At 37.0% G+C, this 13,910-nt stretch overlaps 1 protein-coding gene across 2 annotated transcripts in view; it reads left to right on the top strand.

The window, feature by feature from the left end:
- The window catches only part of LOC150100727 (uncharacterized), a 208,755-nt gene that overhangs the window by 35,174 nt on the left and 159,671 nt on the right, over window positions 1–13,910 (top strand). For both annotated transcript variants that reach the window (XM_090401664.1, XM_090401663.1), the window contains exon 3: window positions 512–636. In XM_090401664.1, the coding sequence (XP_090257790.1) occupies window positions 512–636 (125 nt within the window). The remainder of the gene's footprint in view (window positions 1–511; window positions 637–13,910) is intronic.

The raw sequence follows: 13,910 nt of genomic DNA, 5'->3' as shown, positions 1-13,910 counted from the left end.
ACTTCTATTATATCTCTTCTCTTATGCCTATCAGCAAGTTTGAAGCCCACAGACTGTTTTGTCTCAGCAGATATTATGATTAAATGCCTGGTAGTGAGAAACAAGATATCAATTTGTCTCTGACTTGAAGGCTCTAAATATGTTTTCACTGGAGTTTGTCTTGTATGTGGGTTGGGGAAAAGAAAACTAGACCAGCATTCTTTCATAGAAAACTATTCACTTATTGCTTCTGATAACTGTACCCAATATCAAAGAGAAAATAATCCATGAAAATATCTACAAATATTACATTAAGAATCAACTAATGATTTATGTTGTTAATGGCACTCATAAGCAAGAATACTCATGGTAAGGTGATTTTTCAAGTGCTATATTATCATATCTTTGAAGTATAGTAATAAAAAAAATAATAATAATAAATTGCAGTTAACTGATATATTTTTCATATAAATATGTTTATATTAGATAATCATGTATGAATCCTTTTTTTTTTTAATCCTTGGTTTTATAGTTGATCCAAAGTATCACATAATGTTGAGAAGTGATGGTAGAAATCCAGCATTATCTTCAAGTTACTTTTTTAAACCGTCACATGATAAAGATTTACCTAGACCACCATCTCTATCCTCAAAGGAGGTAATTTTAACTTATATACAGTTATTTCATGGATTAATTTTACTTACATTACTTATTTAATCTAGTTATGCCAAAATGGCCTGCTACCGGATTGCTGCATATGTTTGAGGAGAGAGACATTAACTCATTAACGGTTCATCCAAGTTTTGGACCAGCAGTGTGGGATGCATTACTGGTGGGTTGTTTGAAGTTTTTGTCTCTCTCTTCCTAACTTTGTCTAACTGGGAAATTGTTTCACCACTTCCTATAAAGAAGTAGTAGTTGATTGCAGAAGTAAAATGTCAGCTGAGACAGTTTTTGTAAATTGCATGGTAAATTCAGCTGGAATGACTTTTCAGCTTGATTTTGATTCCAGATTGATCTCAGCAGCTATTGAGTCCAAACCACAAAAATTCCTCAACTGGTTCTTAACTGACTCAATTACATGCTAGTATGGGTATTGTTATAGAAGTAAAGAGGATAAAAAAATTAGCAAGCCTGTTTTCAGCACGTAATGAACTAGTTGTTAACAATTTCATATCATGATTCAGTGATACTGAACCACAGCATTGATTGCAAAGGATGCAAAAAAAAAAGAAGAGTGATATTTGTAAAACTTTAGTAGACCTTCCATGACTGTTTTACTAGCACAAGCAGGCAATATTCTGTGTTCATAGCATGAATGATTCTTTGTTACTACATATCACATACAGACAAATTGGCCCTTCAGAACACACGCAGGTGTCACGAATAATAATTATAATATAGGTGAGGTGGGGCAAAAATTTTTGACACGTTGATGAAATTAAGAAATGTAAATAAATATTATCGGAAAACCAAGGTCAACTAAAGGTGATCACCTTTAAGTTATTAGGCGATGATGATATGCCATCACCATCTCCAAGTTTACAGACAAAAAATACCAGCTGTGGTTGTGGGCAGTAGATGGTGTTGATGTAGGCGATTGATAGTAGAAGTTCTGTGTAGTAGTGGAGAAGGAGAATTGTATAGTAGTGTCCTCTCGCAATGAGTCTTCAGACTCCTTGGAGGTGTCACGAATAATAATTATAATATAGGTGAGGTGGGGGCAAAAATTCTTGACACGTTGATGAAATTAAGAAACGTAAATAAATATTATCGGAAAACCAAGGTCAACTAAAGGTGATCACCTTTAAGTTATTAGGCGATGGTGATATGCCATCACCATCTCCAAATAACTGGGAGAAGCCCTCCGCATCACCTTTAAGGAATGTGGAGAACTGACTGGGGTTTCTCACCTAATGTCCAATCCTCAACTTTCACATGGTGTGCTGGGCAGTTTGAGATTTAGCCAACCAATTTGTACTCTCTATCGGCTTAAACCAGAAATATATATGATGGTACAACATTTCCATGCCTGAAGCAATTTCATGCCAGATGGGTAATCACCCAAATTGCCCATCTCTCCAAATGACTTTTTGGAGGCAACGTCCTCTCCCAGTCATCACCTCCAAAAAGTAATTTATCTTCCAGCCAACTTGCTGCTCTCAGAAAGTTATGGAAAGAAAAAAGTATCGTCATCACCAGAGCAGATAAGGGTAATGCCATGGAATATAATCGAAAAATTGAGATTATTCTCTGAGATTGTGCTACCTACATCCCACTAGAGCACGATCCCACAAAATCACAAGTTAAAAAATTAAAAAACTTACTCAAAAAAGTATCCTCCTGGCTGCCATGGACATTACAAAAAAAAAATCAGACCTTTCAGTTCTTGTCACTCCCCCGATATATGGCTTACCTAAAATTCACAAACCTAAGACCTATAGTAGATGCCACTCATGTGCCATGCTACAAACTGCCAAAGCAGCTTGCTAACTCTCTTACCCCCCCCCCCACTGGACTTACCACATCCTATATAAAAAACTCTACCCATTTTAAAACTTTGATTAAAAATCTAACTTTAAATAATACAGATATATTGGTATGCTTTAATATCCCCTCACTGTTTCCAATATTCTCCTAAATGACACTTTAACACTCTTAAAAAAACGTTTTTCCTTCTGATATCTTAGATCTCTTTTCCTTTGCCATCAATTCTGGTTATTTTTCTTGGAAGAACAAAATTTACAAATAGATAGAGGGAGCTGCTATGGGTTCCCCCCTCTCACTCCCTTTTGCCAATTTTTACATGGAAAATTTTGAACAACAAGCCATAGACTCAGCTCCCCCTCCCCTCAAACCTTCTATCTGGGTAAGATATGTTTATGTGTTCTCTATTTGGTCTCATGGTCCAGACTCCTTCCTCAGTCATCTCAATAGTGTACATCCAAGAATCCAGTTTATGATGGAAAAGGAAAAGAACAACAACAGTTTACCCTTCCTTAGACACCTTAGTAACATGCCTTTCTAATGGTAACCTTTCCTTCACTATATATAGAAAGCCCACTCACACAGGCAGATACATTCACAAACTCTTCCAACACCAGCCCTCTCAACAATATGGCATTATTAAAACTAACCAACAGTGCCTACAATCTTTGTTCAAGTAGAACTTCCCTTTCAACCGAACTCAACTACATACACAACACCTTCCTTTCCAATGGCTACAGCGATCACAGAATTATAAAAAATAATCAGTTCCTTCCCTGATTCCCCAGCCATTTCTTCAGAAGGATTTCAAAAATGCCATCACCATCCTCTACTTCTGTAACACATCAGAAAATATAGCCAGGTCCTTAAAAAAGTACAACCTCTACACAGCTTTTAAGCCCCACCATAAACTTGCTAACCTTATCCATTCTGCCAAAGATCAGCTCCCTCTTCTCTCAGTAGCCTGTTTGTGCAAGCTGACTTACTTCGGACAGACAGGTAGATCAGCAACCATTTGTTTAGAAGAACACAAATCATACATCTGCAATCATGACTATGGTCAATCTGGCTTTACAGACCATGTTTTGGATACAGGAGATCCTGGAGAAAAAACATCATGATGCTTTTCTCTGGAGAAAAAACACCATGCTCCACCATAGTAGATTCAGAAAAGAAAGACTGTTTTTAGAATCTACCAGGGCACTCAGAAATCAACTGAATTTAAATAAATATGGTTGCTTAAAACTACCCAAAATTTGGGAAACATTAATTATCAGAGGTCCCACTTTACATCCTAGGCCACCTACAAACACTCATAGAGGGTGCACCATCTAGATAGGACTTTAGAGTCATCCACTTGTTTCACTTAGTACTTTCACTTTTGTTGTATTTGAGTGTGTTACAAGAGTTAATTGTAATCCCTGAAGATGTCTCATTGACTGAGATGAAATTTGGAAGCATTAAAATTAGTTTTAATCCTTTCCTAGTGCGAAAAATATTCCCTTAAACCTCCAACATGTCCCCCCCCCAGCACTTAAGCTTTAACTCACAGATCATCAGCATACTTCAGATTACTAATCAATCTACCACCTATCCTAATTCTTGTCTTCCATCCAATGCTACACACAGAATATCCTCAACATACGAGAGTGGTCTGAAAAGTTCTCGGATTAACAATGAAAAAACGAATTTATAATTTAAAAATTATTTTTATTTTTCAACATAATCTCCCTTAAGACTAATACATTTATTCCAGCGATGCTCCAGCGCCATTATCCCATCCCTGTAGTGGTTCTCAGTAAGATCTGCAAATACCCCTCTGCAATCATCTGTTGATTCAAAGAAAAACGCTGACCAGTGAGGAAGAGATAGAAGTCAGAGGTAGCCAAATCTGGGGAATAGGGTTGATGTTTCAACAATTCATAATGCAGATTCCTTAATTTTCCCATTGCAAAAACACCTTTGTAGGCAGGTGCATTGTCCTGATGAAAGCTGATTTTTTTCTTCTGCAAACCGGGTCTTTTCTCATGAATTTTTTCATCTAGTCTGGTTAAAAGATCGGAACAATATTGCCCGGTTATTATTTTACCCTTTTCAAGATAATTAATAAACAAAATGTCTTTAGCATCCCAAAACACCAATGCCATGACCTTTCCTGCTGATGGAACTGACTTTGTCTTCTTTGGTGCTGAACAGCCGGCTTCTGTCCACTGTTTGGATTGTGGTGTGTAATGGTGAATCCAAGTCTCATCCATAGTAATAAATTGATACACAAAATCAGTTTTATTCTTGTTAAAACACTCCAAGCACTGTTCAGAAATTTTCATGTGAGTGCATTTTTGATCTGCTGTGAGCAAGCACGGCACCCATCTTGTGCAAAGCTTTTTCATTTCAAATCTTGATGCAAAATATATCCTATACGTTTTTTTGAAATGCCTGTAGTCTCAGCAATTTCATGTACTTTGACTCGCTAGTCATCGAATACCACATCGTGCACTTAATGAATGATTTCTGGTGTTGTTACACTTTTTGGATGTCCTTCATGTGGATCATCTTCAAGGCTGGTACAGCCACGTTTAAACTCGCCATCCCATTTCTTAATTGTCAGAAATTAAGGAGAACAGTGCCCATAAACTTTTATGAACTTCGAATGAATTTCTTTTGCCATTAAACCTTCTTTTACAAACAATTTTATAACCACACGATACTCAATTTTATCCAATTCAAGGGATACAGACAACACTTTTGCTTCAGACAGCTGTATAAAACAAACTACTTCATAGAATCACTTGCAATTTCACATGGATCCTTATGACAGGTGTACCAACTTAGAAAAAGAAAAAATCTTACAGATAGTGTTGCCATCTATGCTCGAGGCTGAGAACCTTTCATACCACCCTCGTAGATACTAAACAGGTGAGGAGAAAAGAGGCAGTCATTCTTGCCCAAACTCCTTTACCAACCTAAAGCCAATCAATTAATCCAACATCTGTTCTTGCCATGGCTTCTTGCTTCTCACTGTACAAGTTAACGATCAACCTGATAATGTGTTGAGGAAATCTTATTCTTTTAATTACTTCCCATGGTTTCACATGCTGAACACAGTCAAAAGCTTTAGAGTAATCTTTGAAACACAACATTTACATTCTCAATGGTAATGTATTTCATAATTACCATAGAGAATCTTCAATTCTTTCTACTTTTCAATGGTCTGTCTAAGGCAAAGGACCAGATCTCTGGTTCTCTTACCTTTTCCAGCTCAGTCGGTAAAGCCCTTTGGTTGGAAAGACTTGGGTTCAATTCCTGTCTATGACGTGAGGAACCTTTATCTGGTCTCTTTCGACTAAAAGTGAGTTAGCTGGTCTTATACAGAGGTAGAGAATTTTTTCACCTGGAAACTCGGGTTTTTCATCCCTCAGAACAAGCAAACCGGTCCATTAACACACACAGATTTACAGTCATAAAATACATACTTAATCTCTCATTAGGAGTGCTCAACCAGTACTAAGGGATGGATGAAGAATGGGGGGAACCCCATACTAATAAATAAAAAAAACCTTTCCTAAAACCTACTTGTTCCTCAGACATCTCTGCCTTAACTTTGACTCAGTGTGCTGTATGAGAGATTAAACTTATAGTTCTATAGTTATTTCAATCTTTCATATCTCTCTTCTGAAAACCAACTTTTTCCAGTCTCTAGGCCATGATCATGCCTCTCATATGCTTGTAATCAATCTATGAAACACTCTTATCCCTGCAGCCTCTGTGGCCTTAATTAACTCTGCTGGGATTCCATCTGCACTCAAGGCCTTATTGTTATTAAGCTGTTTAACTACTCTTTCATCCTTATGGATAAGGAAGAGGTTCCAAATCAAAAGAATCTTGGTGAAAGGGCTCCTCCAAATTTTCTTTATCCTCTCTGCTGTGCAGTTCTTCACAGTATTCTTTCCATCTGTTTTTGATTTCCAATTCTTCTGTTAGTGCTGCTCCATTCCTGCCTTTGATAATATTCAATTTGGACTTAAACTTATGCTTTAGGTCACAAACTAAACATCGTGTCTCTTCATCTGGGACTTTGTCTCTTCACATTTATTAGCGTAAAAATTTTCCTTGTCCTGCCTGATGGCTCTTTTGACTTCTTTAGGTAATATCTTATATTCTTCAGTCTGTGTGTCTCTTTGTTTCTCCAGTTGCCTTCTTTAGATTAGATCCCATGTTGAATTCTGATATCCATGAGTCTCTTGTTCTTCTAATTGGACTGAGATACTACTTGGCTGTATCCGGTATTATAACCTTGATTCCTTCCCAGAGCATTTTAGGTGAGTTTTCCTCAATAGTTTCCAAAAGATCTTCCAATTGAGTTGATGAACCCACTAGAAATTACTCTGAAATCCAATCCAGTGGGATATGCCTGACTTTGGAAGGCTTTGGAGTCTTAGTCATACTAGCAGAAGGTCTGCACCACAATCTGCTCCAGGACAAGTTTGCGTATCAGAGATGCTTGTCTTTCACCATTGGAGAGCCAGAATATAATCAGTGTGGTGCCTTGACCTATCGGTGTTAGATATCTTCTAAGTATAGGTCTGTCATGGGTGTTTCTAGAAGCAGGTATTTTTGATAATTAATCTGTTTACATGGGCAAATTCCAACAGTTTTTTACCACTGGTGTTACGTTCTTCCAGAACAAACATGCTACACTCAGGCCTAATTCTTGTACTCTTTTCCACTTTTGCATTCAAGTTCCCTAAGATGAAAAGTACGTCCCTCCTTGGTAAGCAGTCCAAAAAACAATTTGTAGGTTTTCATAGAATTGCTCACTCTCTTCATGAGGCTTATCTGTGTATAAACTACCACGATTGATACATTAGTAGGATGAGCCTGAAGTCTAATACAAAGTATCCTGTCATTAATGGGATTATAACTAAGAAGGACCCTTGTCTGAACTGCCTTCAGTAACACAGATACCCTTGTGATGCTTTGATTCACCTCCTGAATGAGAACTATCTTACTATTCTGTCTTTTGAAGTGACCTTCTCCATTCTATCTGGTTTCTGTAATTCCCAAGACATCAATTTTATACCTCTCCAGTCTCTTTATAGAAATTTTATATAATAGGGCTAAATTAATTAGTTCAATAACAGTGCCCACTCCACAGAACTTCACCACATTCACAAAAACCTTCTTAGCCAATGGCTACAATTCTGACCATATCCAAAAATTATTAAAATCCTAAAACTACCTAAATCCTAAGTTGTTTAATTGCTCTTTCATCCTCATGGATAAGTGGAAGAGATTCCAAATCAAAAGATTCTTGGTTAGAGGGCTCCTTCAAATTTTCTTTATCCTCTTTGTTGTGCAGTTCAACTATCATAAGCTCAATAAATTTGGTTGCATGAAACTGCCCCAAATTTGGGAAGCTTTCATCATCTGGGATTATGATTCTCAAAGGAAATACAGTCAAGGAAGCTCCTGCAAAACAAATATACCTTAATGGAGAAGAATTGAGGAAGTCAGCAATTTCAAGTACCTGGGATACATTATTAATGTGAAGAATTGCTGTTCAGAAGATGTCAGAGGAAAATTAGGAATGGCTAAAACACAGTCACCCTCCCTCCCTACCTTTTCAGAAAATAGACTACACTAAAGTTATATATCCAAGGCTTATTCGAAAAACTAACAAAAATTCTAAAAAAAATACAACCTTCCAAACACTTGCAGACCATATAAACAATTTGCATCATTTATCTGCTCTGCCAAAGACCTGCCAGGTGTTCACTAGGTCCCTTGTAGTTGTAAACTATCCTACTGTAGCCAGACAGGCTGGATGGTCAATGTCAGAATTGCTGAACATAAAAGACTATATCTGTGTCCACCACATATGATATGCTGGAAGAAGGCTGTGCTACTCCATCGCAGCAGTTACCTTGAATCTGTTTCTACCTTTAAGAACTATCATAAGCTCAATAAATTTGGTTGCATGAAACTCCCCCAAATTTGGGAAGCTTTCATCATCTGTACTTCATTGCAACAACCAAGGAATCCCAATTTAGCCTAATGGGGGAGTGCTGTTTAAAAATTTAGGCTTACTCCCATTTGAAATGCTTCAGCCTTATGACTTTGTATACTATTAGTCCAGCCACATATCCTATTATATTTTGTTTCTTGATGATGGCAGTTTGACTTTGAATTTGAAATAAAATTTATTTTCATAGAATTGCTCACTCTCTTCATGAGACTTACTGGTGTGGGATTCATAAACTGATCTTCGGCTCAATCCTAGGAAGACAAAAATTATGGTTCTCAAAGGAAATACAGACAAGAAACCTTCAAAACAAGTATACCTTAATGGAAAAGAATTGAAGTCAGCAATTTCAAGTACCTGGGATACATTATTAATGTGAAGAATTGCTGTTCAGAAGATGTCAGAGAAAAATTAGGAATGGCTAAAACAACAGTCAGAGACTTGGAAGGATGGATCTATTAACACAGGATCAAAGTTGAGGATTTTGGATAATCTGTTTTTCCAACAGCAAGTTGTGATAGGAAAAGGATATCTGCTTTTGAAATGCAGTGTTACAAAATGCAGTTGAGGATATCATATACTGAAAGGCAGATAGACAGTTAGGTGCTAGAAAAGATTGATAGAACTTGAAGGATCCTTAAGGGGTATTGAGAGAAGAAAGTTGAAATACTTTGAACACATGGAAATTATTCAGGGACTTCTCATAACAGTAATAGAAGGTAAAGTTCCTGGGAAAAGAGTAAAGGATAGACTGTGAATAATATGGATAAATGGTGTGTTTGTAGTGACCGATATTAGAAAGTTGAAGCCTCCAGAAAAGCATACAACAGGACCACATGGCAAGGACTGGTGTGGCACATCATCGAGCATTCTGAGTGACCATACTGCATCTGTTAATGTCCAATGAATTAGAATGGATGAATAAAATTAATTTGTTTATATGGCCTCCCAAAAATTCGTAAAGAAGGTTATCCAGTAAGATCCGTTGTGAATTGTATTGACTTTCCCACCTATAGAATTGCTAAATTTCTGTCAAGTTTATCAACTGCTCATAATGAACAATCATTCATCAAGAATTTCACACATTTTCTTGAGAAAATCAAGGATATTCAAATACAAGAGTTGGATTTGTTAGTCAGCTTTGACATTGTTTCCCTCTTTACCAACATTCCATTATCTGACACTGTTAATTTACTATATGATAATTACCCTCCTGATATTACAAAGATTTTTTAATTTGTTATACAATCAGGATATTTCACCTGAAAAAACAAGATCTATAAACAAGTTGAAGGTACTGCCATGGGTAGTCCCTGTCTCCACCTTTGGCAAACTATTTTTTGAACCATCTGGAAGATACCTTGTTCTCATCCATTTATCCCCAACCCTCTCATTGGTTTCATTATGTTGATGATGTCTTTGCTGTTTGGACTCATTCTGAAAATGAACTTACCACCTTCCTGCAACAGATCAATAACCTTCACCCATGCATTCAATCCACCATGGAAAAAGAAAAGGCTCGTAGTTTATCATTCTTGCACATCCTTCTTACTCACGCAGCCTCCAGTAATTTATCAACCAGTGTTTATCGAAAACCTATCTTTACTGGCAGATACATTCATCAAAAGTCTGTTCATCGCACCTCTCAAAAAATTGGTGTTATCAAGTCTTTAATTAATAGAGCACATAAGGTGTGCTCCTCTCCCTCAAGCTTACAAAAAGAACTTCTCACTATCAAAATGTTAATGGAATTTAATAGTTACAACTCTAATCAAATCCAGCAGATAATTGATTCCTATGTTCCAACACCTCAGGATTCTTCAACAGACCACAGGGTTCCAATCCCTTATATTTCTGGCATCTCTGAACCGATTGGTAATATTTTAAAGAAGTATCATCTCATTCTCACATATTTTCCTATCAATAAAATTTCTCATTTGTTGCCATCTACAAAAGACCAACTGTTACCTCTATCATTAGCAGGCATTTACCAGACACCTTGTAAATGTAATCTAACATACTTTGGGCAAACAGGTTGTTCTGTGGAAAAAAGAATTAATGAACATCAGTATTATATTGAATACATGAAACCTTAAAAGTCTGGTCTGGCACAACATAGTATTGACACTAAACACAGTATCCGTTGGGATGAAGCTTGTCTTCTCCATAGAAGCAGGTTTAAATATGAACTCCCTTTCAAAGAAAGTTGCTTTGAAATTTTACATTGGCCAAATCTGAATTGGAACAATTGTCTCTCCCTCTCTCCTCCCAAACGTTTGGGACATTCTTATCTTATATAACCATCAAAAATAGTTTTTAATAATATTTTTAATAATGTTATTTATTAATATTGATTTCCAGCAACAGTTTTTAATTGGTAAGCCACCGACTGCTGTATGTACCTTGTATTCCCATTCCTTTGATTTGCTTGTTTCTACACACTAATGATGTACTGTTATTTTCAGTATGAAATATCTGTACTCTCATTCCATTAAAGTTAATTACGAGGGTGGTCTGAAAAGTTCTCAGTCAAACAATGAAAAACGAATTTATAATTTCAAACTTATTTTTATTTTTCAACATAATCTCCCTTAAGACTAATACATTTATTCCAGCGATAATGATGGGACAGGATAATGCTCCAGCACCATTATCCTGTCCCTGTAGAGGTTCTCACTGCAGAATATCCATCTACAGCTGCAGTCACCTCTTGATTCTAAGAAAAACACAGAAAAACAGACCAACAAACTGGGTCTTTATTATTATTATTATTTGACACCTCCAGGGAGTCCAAGGACTCATCAAGGGAGGACACCTGCTCTACAACTCCTTCTCCACCATTCAATCACCAACTGACCGCAACTACACCAATGGCATCTACTGCTGACCACCACTGGTATTTCCACAGACAATCACAAACATCCATGCCTACGGCAGGATTCTGACCCACAGCCTTTTGGCTGGAGAGTGGATATGCTATCTACTCGGCCAACCAGGCCAGCCATTATTGGTTATTGTTTTACCCTTTTCGGGATAATTAATAAACAAAATGCTTTTGGCATCCCAAAACACTGATGCCATGACCTTTCCTGCTGATGGAACCGACTTTGTCTTCTTTGGTGCTGAACAATCTGATTCTGTCCATTTTGACTGCTGTTTGGATTCTGGTGTGTATTGGTGAATCCAAGTCTCATCCATAGTAATAAATCAATGCACAAAATCAGTTTTATTCTTGTTAAAATGCTCCAAGCACTGTTCAGAGATTTTCATGCGACTGCGTTTCTGATCTGCTGTGAGCAAACGCGGCACCCATCTTGTACAAAGCTTTTTCATTTGCATTTCTTGATACAAAATATATCCTACACGTTCTTTTGGAATGGTTATAATGTCTCAGCAATTTCATGCACTTTGATTCGCCAGTCATCCAATACCATATTGTGCACTTGATCAGTGATTTCTGGTGTTACCCTTTTTGGATGTCCTTCATGTGGATCATCTTCAAGGATGGTACGGCCATGTTTAGACTTGGCAGCCATTTCTTAATTGTCAAAAATGACAGAGAAGAGTGCCCATAAACTCTTATGAACTTCGAATGAATTTCTTTTTATGTTAAACCTTTTACAAAGAATTTTATAACCATGCAATACTCAATTTTATCCACTTTTTATCAATTTAATCAACTTTTCAGACCACCTTCATACTGTGGTTATTGTGTAATTTATTGTTTATAGTCATGCTACAAGTACCTTTAAAGATGAGATAATTATGTCGAAAAACAGAGTGCAATTAAAAGTAAGATGGAGAGCAGGGTTAATGGCAAACAATCTTGTGTAACTGATAATATAACGAGAGTGAATGATGGAGAAAGAGTGATGCAAGATTTGAAAGCTGTGAGACATCCATGAGATAAGAGATGAAGTGAATGCAGAGTGAAATGAAGAGAATTATGGATATACGTGGAACAGTGAAGACAACAAGAATGAATCATATTGGTACATAAAGGGTAACAAAAGACTTGCAAATGGCAGGTTATGGGTATTCGATTATTAGAGGTGTGGTAAACGAGAAAATGCACAAGGTCTGTTTTCTGGGAGATAAAATGAATAGAGTGAATGAGGTGTTAGGAGGAGTACACAAGCAAAAGAGTTTGTAGTGGTAGTGACTTGATTGGGAACAAGGAGAATGTAAGACTGGATATCAGGAGGTTGTTGAGAAGGATAAAAGATAATAGTGTGATAAGAAAGGTGGTCAATGTGTTGCCCAGGTATGAGTGAGGAGATAAGGCAGAGAGCAAGGATTATGAATGATATGTTAGCAGAAATGTGTGAAGAGAAAGAAGTGCAGTTTAATCTGTGTAATGAGAATGAAGGAAGACTTGAACTGTATAAGAGTGAGGGTTTCGTTTAAATGGTTTTGGTGTAAGTCCTTTGGAGAGACTTCTGGTGCTGAAAGATAAAGTAATGAATGTAGAGAATTGCTTCATACTTGCAATCTGGACAAGTAAGAAGCAATGTGAAATAGTGGGAGAGTAAGGAAGGAGAAATTGAAGTGGTGCTTATGAATGGAGAAGTAGGTAGCATGAGTGTAGAGAATGATAGAACAAATGTGTAAGACAAATAGGGAAATAGGAAGACTCAGGGTGGATGGGAGAACATAGCGTGAAAAAGGTTGATGCTTAAAGAGGAAGTGAATGTGTGTAGACAAGAAGGGAATGGGATCGCCTAGGATGTAGGGAGAATATTTGAATTTGAAGAAGGTTCTGGGATGGGTAAGGAGAAAAAGAAATGGCTTGAGGAAGGTATGGAGAAGTCGCATCTAATAAGTGGTATTAGTGAAACTTGTTATAGATATTGGCAAGCCCTGAAGTAAACATTGATTGATTCAGCCAGAGAGGCATGTGGTGAGGTTGTGTGCAAGGATAGAAAAATCAGAACTCCATGGTGGACACAGGAAGTTAAAGAGACAGTGAAGGAAAAGAAGAAAGCATATCAAAAATTCATGGCAAATAAGTCAGCTTGTGTTCTTAGAGAACACAGAGACAAATGTAAGAAAGCCAAACACTGTGTTAAACTAGCTAAACAAAAGTCATGGGAAGACTTTAATAAGAACATAGAAAATAAATATCAGGAAGATGGCAAAATATTCTGGAGGCTGTTGAAAAAGCTAAGAAATGGATGAAAGAGTGCTATAAAAGGAATTAGAGATGATAAAGTTGACTTGAAAACTGGAGAAAAAGATATCCTTGATGTATGGAGTAATTACTTTGGAAAATTGCTAAATGAAACAAGCAATGACAGCACAGTGGTAAAAACACACCCAACAGGTATGCAATCAGGAATACATATCCATACTTGAAGGACAGAGGGACGAATTCCAGATGATTGGAGCAGAGCTCTCATAGTACCCATATATATAAAGGAAA

The sequence above is a fragment of the Typopeltis vanoorti genome, chromosome 12 (assembly GCF_054136105.1).
Source record: "Typopeltis vanoorti isolate ZY-2024b chromosome 12, IOZ_Tvanoo_1.0, whole genome shotgun sequence".
NCBI classification, from domain to species: domain Eukaryota; kingdom Metazoa; phylum Arthropoda; class Arachnida; order Uropygi; family Thelyphonidae; genus Typopeltis; species Typopeltis vanoorti.
Note: the sequence above shows the minus strand (reverse complement) of the source record. Positions and strands in the feature narration are given on the sequence as shown.